Source organism: Lonchura striata, chromosome 2 (assembly GCF_050655825.1).
Source record: "Lonchura striata isolate lonStrDom1 chromosome 2, ASM5065582v1, whole genome shotgun sequence".
NCBI classification, from domain to species: domain Eukaryota; kingdom Metazoa; phylum Chordata; class Aves; order Passeriformes; family Estrildidae; genus Lonchura; species Lonchura striata.
In genome coordinates, this window is record NC_140704.1 from 66032706 (window position 1) to 66049563 (window position 16858).

The 16858-nt window shown below is 40.4% G+C and overlaps 1 protein-coding gene across 17 annotated transcripts in view; it reads left to right on the top strand.

Moving 5' to 3' along the window:
• HIVEP1 (HIVEP zinc finger 1) overlaps positions 1-16858 on the top strand; it is a 129213-nt gene that overhangs the window by 39038 nt on the left and 73317 nt on the right. For 10 of the 17 annotated variants that reach the window (XR_014952708.1, XR_014952707.1, XM_077785791.2 and 7 more), the window contains one exon: positions 5483-5572. The exons of 5 other annotated variants lie outside the window; for them this stretch is intronic. Coding sequence is in view for 10 of the 12 variants with exons in the window: in XM_077785791.2 (XP_077641917.1) it covers positions 5483-5572 (90 nt within the window). In the remaining 2 variants the exon portion in view is untranslated. Of the gene's footprint in view, positions 1-4822; positions 5423-5482; positions 5573-16858 lie in introns of those variants that run through there. 2 more of the 17 variants (XM_021536508.4, XM_077785808.2) reach the window with 2 other exon arrangements.

Here is a 16858-nt window from a genome sequence, read left to right on the forward strand (position 1 = left end):
GTTATGCAGCAAGGGGGTATTTTAATCATCTTTGTTTTGGAGAGGACAGGCCAGAGTGAGGTACCTCTTAGAAACAATCTACTTCTCTGATACTTGGCTTCAACAGATTGACATCATCTCAGGAAAGAAAATAACTGTTTGCTATTCCTGTCATAGACTTCTTTCAATCACTGCGACAGATGTTTTAAGCATGTTGTTCCTCTGTTAGGTTTCTTTAGCAGTAAAAATACTGTGGTCTAAATATAGTTTAAATTGGTTGAGGTACCTTGTTTGAATATAATTCAAAATTGCATTATACGTAGTTTAAATCGGAGTGTAACAGGACAAAACCATTGGGAAGTCTAGTTAAGATAATCTCAAGCCTAGGTAGGAATTCTTATTCAATCATATTTAAGGTGAAATGCTGTCTTTTTCTAATATATCTTGCAATCTGATTTAGGATGAATCTGGATAACATAGTGAACTTCCCTCCCCCTGCTCATTATTTGGAATTAACTTGGACAAAAAATGGGAAAAATACTTAGTTAAACAGTTCTCTTTTCCTGTATCTGCAGTGTTGTCTTTTGTGGCAACTGAACGTTCTACATCAGGAATACACAGATTCTGTTGCCCTTTTCCTTCAATGAAACAGAGTTTTGCTCTCAGTTACAATTGAGGTGGCTGAGATTAGAGAGAGAACCAGTACATATACCCAAGGTACCCATTACTCCTTTGGGGACTTTGGAAGCTGAGAAGACTATAGTCCTTATGACCACCCCTTTAATCTGCCAGTGAGTTCCTCTGCCAGTGAGTTCAAAGCTCTTCTCTGTCATCTTTCCTGCTCACTTGCTTCTGGGAGACCTAACACAATGATGCAGGCTGAGTTCTGCTGAACCTGTTGGTGATAAATAGCTCCTCCTTTTCATTCTCCCACTCATTTTGTACCTAGATGATTAGTTGCTGCTCACATGGCCCACTTTTTGAGACCACTGGCTTGGGAGCACAGCTTCCTTCCTGGAACTGAGTTAAAAGTGGTGTGACAGTAACTGCATTGGTGTGTATCCCTTCCAAGTGCAATTCCAGTCAGTGATGTTGATCGGGGGAATGCTCTTGTTTGGATACTGGCTGGCTGGAGCTTTCTGCTCCCTCTTTCTGACACGTATACAGATGAAGTTACTAAATTGTGTTGTCTGGGACAAGGTGCTCTTTTGTTTCAAAAAATGATGAGTAAAGCAACAAAGTTCAAGGTTTATTTCATCACTTGGACTTTTACTCCCGTGATAGAGGCTGGGAGTTCAACTTCAGAAAACTGAGATCCTCAGTTTGTAATATGTTTTTGTTTCACTGCTAGTTAACGTTATTTAGTAGACTTTTAAAATAATCCTTCAAGAAGGAAGTAAATGTAGGGAGATACAGGTGCAATGATCTCCAGTGCCTATTGACACTGACTGTTTAGCATCCTTCATTTTGTGCTTATTTTGGGGGGAGGAAAGAGAAGCTTATGTGCTAATCACACACTGCCAGGTCATTGCAGGGAATCTGGTGCCAGCAGTAACACTCAGTTCAAGGTCCTGCTTCTGTGGGAAAACTCATGGGTGGTTAACCTGAGCATCCAATTTTGAGCCTTCACAGTGGAGAGTGGTTCATGTATGCTTTTTCTTGAAGCCATTTGGGCCCTGCTAGGATCTCACATGAGGAGACATTTTCTTCTAGATCTGGCTTACAAATTTGGGGTTGGGATCATTCATATTGATCTTTGGTTTCAAGCTTCTTTGCAGCAGTGAAGGTTGTAGTTGTTTACTTACTGATTTCATCATCGTACTTGTTGATTTAGTGCCCATAGGTATTTAAGCTGTGAGAACAGTGAAAAAGGCTTTTACATCTAATTTTCCCCCTTTTTGTTCTTATAATTAAACAGAAATCCTACAGCATTCACCCAAGGAGTCACTCTGTAAAGTTCATGGTTAATTTCACTATCCATGGACAGCTGAATGCACTTCTGGGGCTTTTTTGCAGCATGATCATGGCCTTCTTTTAATGTTTCTATGACAGTTTTAGATACAGTTTGGTTTAGAATGAAAGAAAAAAAGGATTCTTCAGTATTCAAACTGGCTGCCTAGGAAAGTGGTTGAGGCACCATCCCTGGAGGTATTTAAAAGACGTGTATACATAGCACTTAGGGACATAGTTCGGTGGACTTGTCAGCACCATGTTAGTGCTTGGACTCAATGATCTTAGAGGTATTTCTAACCTAAATGACTAAATGGTTCTAAGATCCAACCTACTACTTCCTGAGTTTGCTCTCCTGATTGAAGGGCTGAGTGAGGCATGTTGTGTTATCTGGGTTTCAAACTTCATCTCTTTTGACCACCTTCCATGCCAAGTATAGGAGTATGGTGAGACCTTTAGTTCTTGAAAGATAGATTGGTTATTTAGGGATGGACATTTGAGATTATTCTTAATTTCTTTGTCCTTATTTGTTTATAATAACTAGGCTTCCAGGAAGAAGATACTGCCTTTAGTTCAGGATTTAGCAGGGCAAATTCCTTCAAGTGAGAAGTTTCTTGGAGGCGAATGTAGCAGAAGTGCTCCTCTGCCTGTAGCATTTGGAGATACCTAATAAGGATGGGAAGCACCCTGACATTAAGGTAACCTTCTGCCCTCTTACTTTGCCATCTATCTCAAGACCTGCAAAAGATTTCTCTGCTTCTCACATGCTCTTCTACCAAGGTTGTCTCCCAGAAAGGAAAAAAGAAGTTACATAACAGTGTTTTTCTTCAAAACTGTGTGTTGCAGAATTCAACCAAGACCCTGATTTTAGCTCCAGTAGATGTCTAAAACTGGCACAAATTGTTTTCCAAGGTCCCTTTTTCTGTGTGTATAAAGAAAGTAAATAAACCAATAATTTAGTATGTGGTGTAGAATATTCCTAAATAGCAGCAAAGGAGGGTGGTTCTTGGGAAGAGCCACAACGAACAATTCTAGTGAATTGGTTAGTGAGCTTTCCTTCTCCATCAGGGGATAAAATTTCTTTGTCAGAAAACACCATTGGAGAGCTTGGAGGAGAGGAAATGTGCTGTGATACAGAAATGGAACTCATTTCAGATATGATACCCTCCTGTTGAACATTAATGAACTGCAGCAGTTGTGTGTTAGGTTTGTGGCTTGTTACATATGCTTAGCTTGTCAAAAGTTTCTTGGAGCATTAAGGGCAGGCAGTGTCATTTGTGCAACAGGCAGAGCTCTCTGCCTGTGGATGTAACACTGACCTTACTTGAACTGATAAATAGCTGTCTTACCCATGACCTTTAATAGCTGAAATGTGTACATGATCTAAAGCCTTTTTCAGGTTTGCTTCAAAAGAGATCACTGGATAAAGCAATGTATGTATGTATGCAGTGCTCTGAGTGATCTTTTCTGACTTGTAACAGCACATCAAGAGAATTCCAGAGTTTAGGAGTAGCACAGCAATCACTTTTCCATGTGCTCTTTCTTCCTCATGAAAGGTATTCATTCGTAGGGATGCATGGTGTTGTGCAGCCAGCTGATCTTACAGGAAAAAAAAAATAAAACATGACAGAATGTAACGTTGGGTTTTATCCTCTTAATGTAAAATAAGACTTACCTTCTGTTTGCATTCTCTGGTTTAATTTGAAAGAAGACAAGAGACAATATTAAAATATAATGAGGGCAATTAATTTTGTGGTTCACAGTGGCTCAGATTTAGAAGGGAAAAAACTCACCTTAATCAGTACAGTACTTAAGGGCTCCCTGTAAGAAGGTTGTGCTTAACCTTCAGCAAACGCTTATAGGCTGCCCTGAATAGTAATGGGTTTAAGCACATACTTAAGTGTTTTCCTGAAGGAAGACCTATGCATCTTCTCAAGTGTTAGATTACGGCTTCATTTACCTTATTCATAAATCCCAGCATCAGAGGCAAACTTTAATGTCTTGGCCAATATCTGGGTGTATAGATTTTTCCACCTCCGTTTGCCCTGCTTTCTATGGCTCTCTTGCTGCAATCTGATCAGCCCAGGCTGACCTTCAGGGGTGCTCCACATGGTTGGGGAGCCTGCTGGCATGGCTCCGATTGCATGATCAAAGTCCGTACCTTGCCTTTCATCTGCCGGCTCTCTGCCCTTCCCAGGGTTATTAATTTGAAGAACTCAAAGGCGCAACCCTTTTCTGCTGCGCCTGTTCCTCGGGAAGTAGCAATGGGAATTGGTTGTCCAACGGCTTGGCTGTGGTCAGTTTTCCATGGTGGGAGATGTGATTGAAGCGGGTTAAATCTGTACCAGCTGGTTCTTGGTTGGCTGTCGGAAATGCAATGAAAAAAACTCCAAAAAACAGGAGAGGGAAAAAAATCCCCACACCAACCCTACAAAAAACATGGGGGGAGGGGAAAGAAAGAAAGAAAAAAGGGTGGGGGGGAGGAGACAAGAAGAAGAAAGAGGGGGAAACAAAATAAAGAAGGTGGAAAATCGGAAGAAAAAAGGGGGAAAGAAAAGAGTAAATAGAGGTGTAAAGGTATAAAAAAAGTAAATAAAAACGAGGAAACAAAATTAAAATGGGGGAAGTAAAAAATGGAAAAAAGAAAAGAGAAGAAAGGGCAAGAAGGGAAAAGAAGGAGAAAAGAGGAGAAAGAAAAAAAAATATCACGGGGGAAAGGGAGAAAAAAGAAGAGAGAAAAAAGAAGAGAAAGAAAAAGGAGGAAAAAAGGGGGAAGAAGAAGAAGAAGGGAGGAACCCCCCAGCCGAGCCCGCCGCCCCAGCGCCCCCGGGCGCAGCCGCGGGGCCCGGCCGCGCGCGGGCCCGGCGCGCGCCGCTTGCGTCAGCGGCGGCCCCGGCGCCCTGCCGGCGGCGCCGTTGCCATGGCGAGGTAGCGGGGGAGGATTCCTGGATCCGTAAGCCGGCGGAGAGGGACAGATTACGTCTCAACCCGTCACTCCGCGGCGCCTAACGTGATGTGGCAGGGTCGCCCAGGTGTCCCGGGGGGGTGACCCGGCGGGTAGCTGCGGGCTGTTTTAAATAAAATAAAGCTGGGAGGGAGGGAGCGGGGGTGGCTCTCGGGGTAAGAGGATTAGATGCGTTCGCATGGGGGCCAGGATGAGAAAAATACTGCAAGGCTTGAGGGAGGTGGGTTTGAGGAATTGGCCTCGATGGAAACGGGAGGCATCCTTCCTTATGAACATTCCTAGTGCCTGCTGAGAACTGCCTGGCAGGTGGTGGAAGGGGGTTCTTTTAATCTTCATCTGCATATTTTATTATCACACTTAGTTGTCAGCGTTTTAATCGTTAGATGTGCACATAAACACGCCCTGAGAATCTAAGCAGCGAGTCCAAGTACCAGCTCTGTGCTGATACCGAGCCTAGGTCAAATAATTGACAGATGTCTTTTACGTGAATGGAAGGAATGACGGGAGAAGGCATCAGTGTCTGCCTGGGTAAGTTTCCTTTCCGTTATCTTTAATCATTATTAGTGTTTTACACTGTCTCTTCCTCAGTGTCAGAGTGGGAGCGATCGACTCTGATGGGGTCTTCTTGTGCATTTGATCTTCTCGCTACTCTTTGCCTGCTAGAATTCCTAGAAGCAGGTGAGGATTTATTGAACCCTTTTGCTGTGGTATCTTTTTTGTCGCTGCAAGGATGTCATTAGAGCAGGCAAAAACTTTATGCAATGTTAGATCTTAAATATGGAAAAGATGATATCTGGTCTAGAATTGAGTATGGAAAATCCTGGTATCCAAATTTACTGTGTTGTAAACATGTTTCTTAAGAGAGCAGCCCCTACCTGTGTTAATAATATTATTCATTGCCAGAAAACAGATGTGTGTGGGGAAAAAGTCTTAACATTCTTAAACAGTTTTTCAGCAGTGGGGTAAGAAATGTAAGAGAGAATACTACTGGGAAATGAGCTTGCGTTACACCCACAGAGCATATATTGTACATTAGTTATAACCCTGTTGTTTTTGTTGCCTGCAATTAATTGAGTAATTTCTTCCATGACTGAAACTGCAGGTTAAGCATGTTTGCTTTGAAAGCCAGTCTTCTGAATTGAGACGGCTTTTGCACTTACCATATATTAACAAGCTCTCGCAAAGTACATTTTGTGCGCTGTGGTTCTGAATTCCTGAAAGGTGTCAGTGGGGGTTAATTCACTGTTACATAAACAGCCAATAACAGCTTCCGACTGTACTGGAATTGCTCTAAAATAGTTATTAGCTTCAAGGCCATTGTGGAGGAAAAGGCATTTCACTTTTGCTGATATTATTTCTATGAAAAAACAGAAATGGACTACGAGAACTCAGAACCATTGAAGTGAGGACACTGCTGTATAAATAGGCAAAACTGTAGTGTAGCTTTACCTCTGGGTTTTACAACTCTGACAAGGCCTTTACCTCCCAGTTAGACTTGGAAACCAACAAAATCTCAACCAAACCAGTTTTCCAGAAGCTGAGCATTTATTGTATGAAGACATTTGAGTAGAGCATCATTGCTTTAGTTAGCGAAGCCTGGCTGCTGCCTGTGTGCACGCATGCTGATACTCTAAAAAAAGTAGAAGTCAGTGCTGGCCTCACAAATAGCCAAATCTTAGAGCAGTACTGAACTGTGGGAGCACAGGGGCAGCACGGAGAGCCAGACGCTGGAGTTTATTGCAGCAGGGTTATGCAGCAGTTCAGATCACTCCAGGTGGAGCAGGAAGGAGCTGAGAATCAGTTTCTGAGCTCCCTGCCTGGGAAGCAGGGGTACCTGGAGGGTGGAAGATAGGCCTGCGGCCATTTCTGGTGCCTTCTGGTTTTGAAACTTCCCATGGAGAATCTGCTAGATAATTTTGTTGCTGGAGTGCTTATTTAGCAAAGCAGGCCTGGTACCTGTTGAAGAATTGGCTGCAGAATTGGCTCTGTGCTCTCTGGGCATGAGCAGTTGTAGTTTGCTCAGAGAACTGGAAGTGTTTGGGTATGAGAACTTCGCAGGCATTTAGATATCTTCGGTTGCCCCCAAACTAGCTTACACCTTGACTTTTCAGGAGCTGGAAATACTGCTTCTGCTGCATTTTTAGAAGTAAAAGAGTACAGGAAGGGGTTTTATGCGTAGTTCAGCTGGTTTTTTGCACATGACTGTTCATGCTAACTGCTACTTTCCAATAGAAAAGTAACTGTATGTTTTGGTTGTTTCAGCTATAGGATTTGACTCCTGCTTATTTTAAATGCAGTATTGTTCTGTATCACCAGCAAGTTATTTATTTAGATGTCTGAGGGAAACACATGACTTGGCATTAGCCTTTCTTTTCCTCCCATCTCCCCTGACCCCAAAGTAGTTCAGCCTGAAACTTGGTAAGTTAATTGCGGTTACCTTGGCAAAATTATAAACAAATTAAGATGGATGAAACCTGGCCATAAAATTATTTCAGATAGGCTGGGAAAATGCAGCTGAGAGCATTAACTGCTGCCACTTTCACTGCTACCTTTGACAGTGTAGGGTTTCAGTAAGTAATTCCTCCTTGAAGAAAGGGAAACGTGCCATATCATCTGTTTCATTTCTGAAGCCTTTCTGAAATTCCCTGGATTTATGACTTGTGTTAATCAATATTGTGTAGGTAATTCTTTCAGATATTTTCACTTCTCTGATATGGAACTTGTCCATGTCTGTATTTTGGTATATGTATGCTTGTCACAGGAAATTAAATGTCCTTGCACTGTTTAAAAATGGCAGACCCTTACTACAGTCAATATAGCTTTAATGGAATTAATGACATTTTAACTTAAATAGATTTTTTGCTCATTTGTCTGTTATGGACCATATAACTTGATTACAACCCCCAGCAGTGCTGATGGCTCTGGAGATGAGAGATGATAGGACACAACACATGCTGGAGGATCAGGTATTAATGTTGCTTCATCCAGTCCTGCGTATGTTGTGAAAAGACATTTAGGAGGTGCCTAGAGCTCAACCATGAAATTTATTTAGAGGGAGATTTCAGAAGAACACCAAGCATAAATCTTCCCATATTTGCAAGTTTTTTCGGTTTTTTTTATGATATTAAATCTGACGGTGCACATTTTTGTAGTCTATTTTACCAAAAGTGATCCTGAACTTGTGCAAGTTGTCTTTCATCCAGGATGTGGGTAGTACAGCAAGGCTGAGAAGCAGGGATATGGCTTTTGAATCATAATGAAGCTGGCTCAGCCAGAGGGGATGTGTCAGCTGGGAGGCAGAGCTGTCTTTAAAGAACCACATGGGTTTCTTTTGGTGTGGTCTAAGTGTCCATTTGAGACCCTCTGTAGGTTTTCCCCACTGTTTTGGTCTTTACTTGTTTGGGTTTTATGTATTATGAAGTATATGGTTGTAAATGACTTCATACTGAACACAGTATTCATTCTGGTTGAACATTCATGCCTTATTATATGTCTTTATCATCATTGCAAGATAAATATCAGGGCTTTATGACTTAATAATAAGTTTTATCTTTAAAGATCATTTTCTAACAGATTGAAAAGGGTTGTTACCTCACCTAGGAGTTATGAGCGGGATTGTCGGGAACACCTGAGAGTTGAGTTAACTGAATGCTGTTTTAATTGGCAGGAGAATACCAGTTTCTACGGGAAAATGAATTAGTTAAAACCTGTCACAAAGGCCTTTCAAAAATTCTCAACTGTATTATGAAGATTGTTGATTTTGAAATTAATTACTACAAGTTGGAAGAAGAGGGTACTTTCTAAATACCCTGATTTTGCATTGTCTGTACAATAATGGGTTTATACTGTATTTAGGAGACACATACAAAACAGCTGTGTTTTTGCAAAAGGATTTTAGCAGTAGCTTTGAGTGGGCCTATTCTGAGACAATCAGACAAGGTTTGATTTTCAGAAACCCCCTGCTGAAAACCATGATGGTTTAAGAGAACTGTGGTTTGGCACTTTGATTCATTAGCTGTTTTGGAAGTCTCTGGTCTCACTAGTTAGTATTACCTGTCAGAATGTGCAAGGGCAGGAGGAGTTTTTAGCCACTCTTGGATGCAATAATAATACTTGGAACAAGTTGCCTGGAGAAGCCGTGAATACCCCATCTCTGGAAGTGTTCAAGGCCAGGTTGGATGAGTCTTTGAGCCCCTTGATCCAGTGGAAGGTGTCCCTGCCCATTGCAGGGGCATTGGAACTAGATGATCTTTAAGGTCCCTTCCAACCCAAAACATTCCATGATTCTATGAAATAGCAAAAAAAGTTGCCTTTAAATTTTTGTGTATCATTGGAAAGGGCAATGGTAAATGAGAAGATAGGCTCAGGAGGGCAGGAAAGTGGTTAACTCTGGAGTATCTCTGTATAAGTAATTGGCAATAAAGTATCTATATAACTCTGTAAGTCTTCATGTGTGCAGCCACTATGTTCCTTTCCAATAAATTCTTGGAGCATGGAAATCTTGTTTTATGGACTGGAACTATAAAGTACACAGGAAGGTTGTGTTGGACACTGGTACCAAACTCACATATTCCATGACAAGTTCCTAAACCCAGAGACCAGACTTGCCCTCACTAAGAAATTCCCTCACCTCTCCATCATCATTCCACACATTCTCTTCTGCCTTCCTATCACTGAGCTATGTGGTCAAAACCAAGAATCCCCTTCCCTTTCCCTCTTGCCTTAAAAGAGGGCATTTTGAGCTTCTGGTAAGTGACTTGCTGCCTGCTCTTTTTACTGCTCTGTGCCTGGACATTTTCCAAGGCAATCAGTCCTGACTTTCATCTACACCCCGGGGATTCCACAGGTGCGATGGAGAAGTGAACCTTTGTGTGAGATTTGGCTGGTTTGCAGTCTCTTGCCACAGGGGAATGGAAGTAATAACAAGGGAGTTCCCACAGATAGGTGGATGTTGTGAGGTTGTGCCAGGAAGTTTTGGTTTCCTAATAAAATTGAAAGACCAATTTCTGCTTCTCTTAAAATCCTTGGGAACTTTATAGTCAGCCTGAGCATTGTTTGAATTTTGGTGAAGAGTCAAATGCTCACCTGAGACTGGAGCATGGGCTTGGGGAAGGCATTTCAGCTTCATCTAATTCTAATTTATTCTGTGTGAGATATTCACCTGTGTGTGCCTGCATACTGCTGCAAGGTGAATGTATAGCAAAGAAAAAGCCATGCATTTTGACATCCATAAATGTTGTTTTACAATGGCTAGATGCTAGTGTAAAATGCAAAACATATCCCTATCGAAATTGCTTAAAACAGATGTATTTTCAGAAGGAGTCCCCTGAACAGTAGTAAATTTGTTCACAGATTGGAATAAGCAATAGATGTTAAATCCACTCCTAATAAGTGTGTGCCAAGCCATTCATTGTGGGTTTGTCAGATGACCTGCAGTGTAGATTTGTTCTGTACTCAAACATCTACAATTAAAGTTTATTGTAATTAGATTCTTAGGACATTGTTGACATTATTTTTAGAAGAGTGATTTTGTTTTCCTTTTTAACTTGTATTTAACAAGAGAAAACCAACGAAAACTAAAATGTTAGAAAACTCAAAACTTGTCATATTTCTATAGTTTTTCAGTTTTTCTGAAATTATATGCATTAAATGAGGGATTTATTGTTATAAATTTTACAGACTGTACTGAATTTGTAATTTTGAAGTCTGAATGACTTCTTGTTTAAATTATTAAAAGGCTTGAAAGAAAGCTTTGGACAAATGTTTCATGAGGTTTTTTTGTTGTGTTTTTTAAGGAAAGATGAAACTGTTAATTCCAGAAATAATTTTGTAGTGTAAAGGTTTCTGAAGCTCATCCTCTGCAGAAATACGTTAGAATTTGGTAGTGGGTTTTTTTTTGTCAGATTCCGTCTAGCAGCATCTTTCTGTCATCTCCATGGGAGCTTACAGGGAAAGATAGGTGTCAGCCACCATATATTATAGCCAAACAATGTGTCCTTTGGTAGTATTTGAACAGGAGAAATGGCCAGTACATCATTAAAGAAAATTGAATTTATTTCAAAATGCTGGAATATCTTAATAAGAGTCCAAATATTGACTCTGGATTTAGGAGTCCATGTGACTTGACATTGTGTTTCCTAGCCATGATGTTTCAATTTATTTTACTCAGATTTTATGAATATACATTACTTGTTTTGGGGATAAATGTGAGGATAATGTGCCATATAATGCATTTTAGTCTCCAGTTGACATTTATTGTCAACCTGTTTTTTTAAAACCTAGTTTTTATAGGGGGAATTTCAGATGAGAGTGTGTCGATTGATATGTTTGATCTGGTTCTTGTTATGCAGGATTTGCAGTATAATACTTAAAGCCCCTTTGATAATACAGCACAGAATTTCTAATTGGCCTGTACAAGGTATTCCCAAAATGTGTTTCTAGTGTGGTTTAGTGCAACCTTTAGGTTTTCTTTGGCATAATGCCTTGAGGAAACTTTACTATTGCATTGTTTGTTTTCAAATTTTACTTCTTAAATATTAATTAGATGTGATATAAAGCAAAAAAAAATTGTAAATTAACATGGAAAACTATCTCATATCTGAGCTAGAAATGCAATATTAGAAATAAAATTTTGGTTTGCTCTAAGTCTTGTTGATCAGTATGAGACAGAAGGTATCATTTCCTGCTGTGTATCTTCAGCAATCAGCAGTGAAACAGCAGACTGATTGGTTATTTACTTTTTATTTTCTTTCCCATAGATCTTATGTCAACAGCACTCAAGCGGAGTGTAGCATGGTTATTTTTACTGTGTCTTTATTGGTTGCATAGATTAAAACATGAGCAGTTTTATGGAGGTTGCCTTTTTGCATCCTGAGGACTTCATATTTGTCCTCGTCTCTATTAAAACATTTAATTTCTCTCAGACAGCTTAACCTTTTTCTTCTATTTCAGATAATGACAAGGACAAATATTTGTCAACATCCTTTCAACTTGATGCATTCACAGCTCCGTCAGTTTCTTTGGGGTCTGGAAAAATGTTTCTGACCCTTCCTGTAGCTGAGGTGGTGGCCAGATGTGGGAACTTCCACCTCTGCAGTAATTGTGGTGGTGAAGTGCAGCTGTTCTGGCATCACCACCAGCCCTGAGGGCCACTTGGGAAGCTTGCCTTACTGACACACTCTCCCAAAGCCCTGGGTTGCTGTAGGAGCATGGCAAAGAGCAGGCTGCAGGTTGGGTATGTTTCACATCTTCCTTTCTCCGAAGGTATTGTTCCAGACCTCTGAGCTGTCATCAGGTGCAACATAGCAACAAAGCGAGCAAATTCTACAGTACGTCCAAACCCAGTATAGTTGTGGAGTTCCACCATTTTGCTTTAGTTAAAATAGTCAAAAATAGTGTTTGGGGGGAAAGAATGTGCATCACATGAACAGACAGAATGACTTTGTCAGGATGTGCAGGGTCTTGAGCAGAGATGCAGGTTTTTGGGAATCTGCAATGCTTGTGAAATAGAAATAGAAACAGTATTTTTTAAGAGTATGGATAAGTTAAACTTCTTGAGAGAAAGGGACTAAGTATTTTTTTCCCTTTTAGATGTATTCAGCACACTGCTCAGGAAAGACAGTCCTAATTGTGCATTAACAGACTGATATGAACACCCAGTGATTTCCCCATGTCTCCTTCAGACCTGTGTGATTAAAAACCTACGTGTGTGATTAAAATCTTACATCAGCATTGGAATAATTTGGATTCCTTCATGCTTTCAGCTATTCAGGTTGTCAGTAAAAACGGCCTATTTCTACCAACATGTGATCAGAGATTTCTGTCGCACTCTGCCTGGCACAGACCTAGTGATGATGGATGTGACTAGTACCTACACAGAATGTTCCTGCTGTGTCTTTTCCTGAATGTGTGCCCAAAGGGAAGCTTTCCATGGTTTTTGAATGGCCTTTAGCTAAAGACTTGTTCAGGAGGCAGAAGGTATTTTTAAGAAACTGTGGTAGGTACGAATCCTGGTAATAAGGCTCTTGTGGTCTATGCAGTACTGCTTGACAGATCTGTATTTGATTTCACTGATGGTCTTTCAAATGCAGAGTTAGGTTCTACATGCTATTGCAGCTGAAAAATTGCAGGTATCTCCCACAGAAGGCCCCATTGCCTTTTCCTGGGCAAATACTCCCATAAGTGTTCATATCCTGCTCTTTCTCTTTCAAAATGAGTTGAAGTGTTTAATTTTGGAAGAACATAGTCAAGTATTTTGTGCTGTGAGATGGCAGAAGGGGTGTCTGTTCCTGGTGGTGGGGCTTGCTGGCGTAGGTGTCTTCTGTGGCTTTGGAAGGAATGTTCAGCAGATACTTGATGACCTTCTGTAGGAGGAAGATAGGTGCACAGGTGAAAATGGAGGAGGTTCTTGTGAATGTCGAGGTCTCTTGCAAGTCTAGAGCTCAGCCTACGTTTCAGTACATAGGGAGAGAGTTGTGCTGCCAAGAAATTAATGTCTCTTTTACTGGGATAGTGAGGGTTTCAGTGCAGCACGTTCAGAGTACTTCTATGGTTTTGCTTACAGACCTAGGTTTGAAAAAACCAAAAATCTTCCAGCTGGAAAAGAACTGATATTTCTTTAACAAAAAAGGAAAAAAAAAAAAAAGCCTTAGAGTGCCTTGGGTGTGTTGGGTAATTGTGTACTCAAGAAATGAACTTGCATAAGTGAAGACACTCCTGTAACCCTCGCCTGCCAGGAAGGCAGGCACTGCAGAAAATCCACTCATTGCAGAGGAACCTCCAGTAGGTGCAAAAGGGGAGGAGAACCTTTGTTCTTTGTGCTGTATTTTTTCACAAAGAGAAGTTGTCTTTGGCATTCAGCTTGGCAGCAGAGGATTCCCGTTTTTTATCCTGTGGAGCTGCTTTTTCTTGTTGGTGTTGCAGGTAGGTTTCCTTTCCTTACGTGGAAGGGGAAAGGTGGGTATTTTCCAGAGTTCATCACAAGGCTTCATCCCTGCTGGTTGAAAGAGCCCAGCAAAGCACCTTCTGGAGGCAGGGTTTGAGTCAGAAGCAAAGTCCTGGGCAGCAGCTCTGGTGGATTCCATTCCAGCACTGTTTGATGAGAGAGGGGAAAGACAGGGGAGGATGTAGAGGCGTCATGCAGCAGGGCACAGGGTGCAGGATATCGGTCTGGGTTCCTAGTTCAGTAAGGAAGGGAGGGACTTAATGCAAAAGAATTAGTGACAGGACAAGGGTGAATTTATATTAGATATAAAGAAGAAATTCTTTACTGTGAGGGTGGTGAGACATTGAACAGATTACCCAGAGAGGTGTTGGGTGCACCATCTCTAGAAACAGTCAAGGTCAGGTTGGATGGGGCTCTGAGCAAGCTGATCTCCTTAAGGTGTTCATTGCAGGGGGTTGCATTAGATGATCTCTGAAGGTCCCTTCCAGCCCAAACTATTTTATGATTCTGGCACATGCTCAGTAAATATGGTCCTAATCCTTCACTAGCAGACTGTGATATGAACAGCAGTGATTTCCAGAGCTGCCTCTCATGCTTAACAGTGTACATTTAGGGGAGTTCTAAAACAAGGATGCTTTCTGGGCAAAACTAGGCTATACTGTATTTACCAAGTAAGCACATTTTCCATTAATGTAGTTTATAAAACATACAAACACACCTTAGTGTTTGCTTACATTGCTTACAGTGCAAATGTCAAATTTAAATTCATGTGAAACTTTCTTTTATATGTTTATTTCAAACATAATTTGATATTACTGTGGAAACATTTCAGGAGTTAAGTTTGAGATATGTGACAGAACAGCAAAGATATTTAATACTTAGCTTAATTTAGAAAAATGACCTTTTGGAGGAAAAAACTGCTTGTCAAAAATATACTGATGAATTAATTTCTTGTGATGCCAGTGTGATAGCTGACTTTTGAGAGCAACCTTAAAGATAATGAGTTTTATTTTTATCTTAGATCTGTCTGATTGTAGTGCCTCTCACAAATCAAGTCACTTTACTGACTTCTATGGCTATAAATACTTAGTAAAATTTGGAAGCAAAAAAGAACAACCAGGAAAAAAAACCCAAACAGAAACAAACAAAAAAAAAATAAACAAAACTAATCCAAACAAAATTAAATCAAATCAGAACAATGGAAATCTAACTGACCAGTGTGGATGGATACTTAGGATTTTGAATGACATTGCAGTTGTAAGATCAGTATCCCCTTTCACCACCATGGCCTCTCCATTCCCCATCCATAAACCACCCTTGCAATACTATCTAGAAATACCAGCAATGTAATCAGTTTTTATATGTCCCTAATAGAAATATGGTAGCAATGCTGTCTTAGAAAATACTAACTTTGTTTCCAGAGACTGGAAACTTTGTTTCCAGAGACGTGTCAGTGACTTTTATTTTGTAGAAATCTGCAAAGAATTTTAGTACTTCTTGTAGGTTTCTGACTGCTTAAATTGATTTATGTTTAGAACCTAATCTTGCTCACTTTGACAAAGCTGGCAGCTTCAGTGGGTTTATTTGTGCAGATAAAGTGAGAAAGATTCAGCTTTTGATATAAATACTTTAGCTTTCTGGTTTCTGAGAACTATTTTCTTACAGTTAATTATGCATTCTTAAAAATGTGTACATTCATAGGCATATGTAGAGGGAGACATGGCAGCTTAGTTTGCAAAATATTGAGCTTCGTTTTGCCTATCAATGTTTTTAATTTTAGTCAGAGCAATCTCTAAAATGTTAAGACAGATCAAGACTTAGAAGTCATGTCATATATATTGCCACATGTAGCATTGTAAACTGTATAGCTATTACTGGAACATCAGTATGTTTCAAAACATTGTTTAAAACATTTTTGCTGGGTTGGTTCAAAGTGGTCCTTTGAGGTTCATTTGGGAAAGGACAGATGTCAAAACAGGAGCTTTGTTTTCTTGTGGGCCATGGGCAGCTGTCAGGTGGAGGGGAGAGTGAGGGAGATGACTCAGCATGGATGGGCCTGGGAATGGGTTTGTGAAAACTAAAATACTGCAAAACAAAAATTCCTTTCTGTGCTTGAATTATATTAACTGGGATGGTTTGAAATAAAATGGTGCCAACTTGAAACAGCTTACAAGTTTAAAAGTCTGTATTGTTTAAAAGGAATACTGAAGTGTCAGTGATCAGGTGTGCTTCTGACTCCAGCTGAAGTGTTTGTATCAGCAAACAAGAGAATGTGAATTCATCAGTCTACAAGTTTCCAGTTTGGGTGAGATGTAACCATGAAAATGCATGGTAAAAACCACATGGGTTTACTTTAATCATTAAATCTTAGCAGTATTTTAATTTTCTTGTGTAGAAATGTCACCTTAGTTATTTGGGTTGAGTATCAAGTTTGCTGAAAATACCTTTAGCTGCAAGCTGGTGTTGAAACTAGACACAATCCTCTTGCTGTTTGATCACTGTGGTTGTGATGGAGTTGGTGAGCAGCAGTCACTGTCATGTTTTGGTGGTTACACTGAGGTCACTCCCAGCTAGGCTTGGCTGAGCATTTTGCATATTTTGCAAGTATAATCCAGCTTTGCAGCAGCAAACTCACTGTAGTTCTGTGGTGATCTCCTTTTGGGGGGTAGTTTCTTAGAATAGCTTTAGTTATTGTTGGAGCAGTGGCAAGTTTAAAGGGTATTGCATGCATGTAATGGTATTTCATCTCAAGCAAAACAAAGGATATCAGTTTCAAAAGCAACCAGAATTGTTTTTAACTCTTTCCTCAGTTATTTAAAACAAATTCGGAGTGATTTATCAGGATCCTGTCTCAAAGTGACTCCTGTAAAGTGTTTCTGAGGGAGAATAACAAGGAGTTCAGTGGGCAATTTTGCAAGAACCAGCTGTGGACCATGGTATTTTGTTTTGTGGATTTTTTACTCTTTAGGCAGTGCAGTTAGTAGCTGGGTGGTGTTTGAAAGTCACATTTGAGCTTCGTT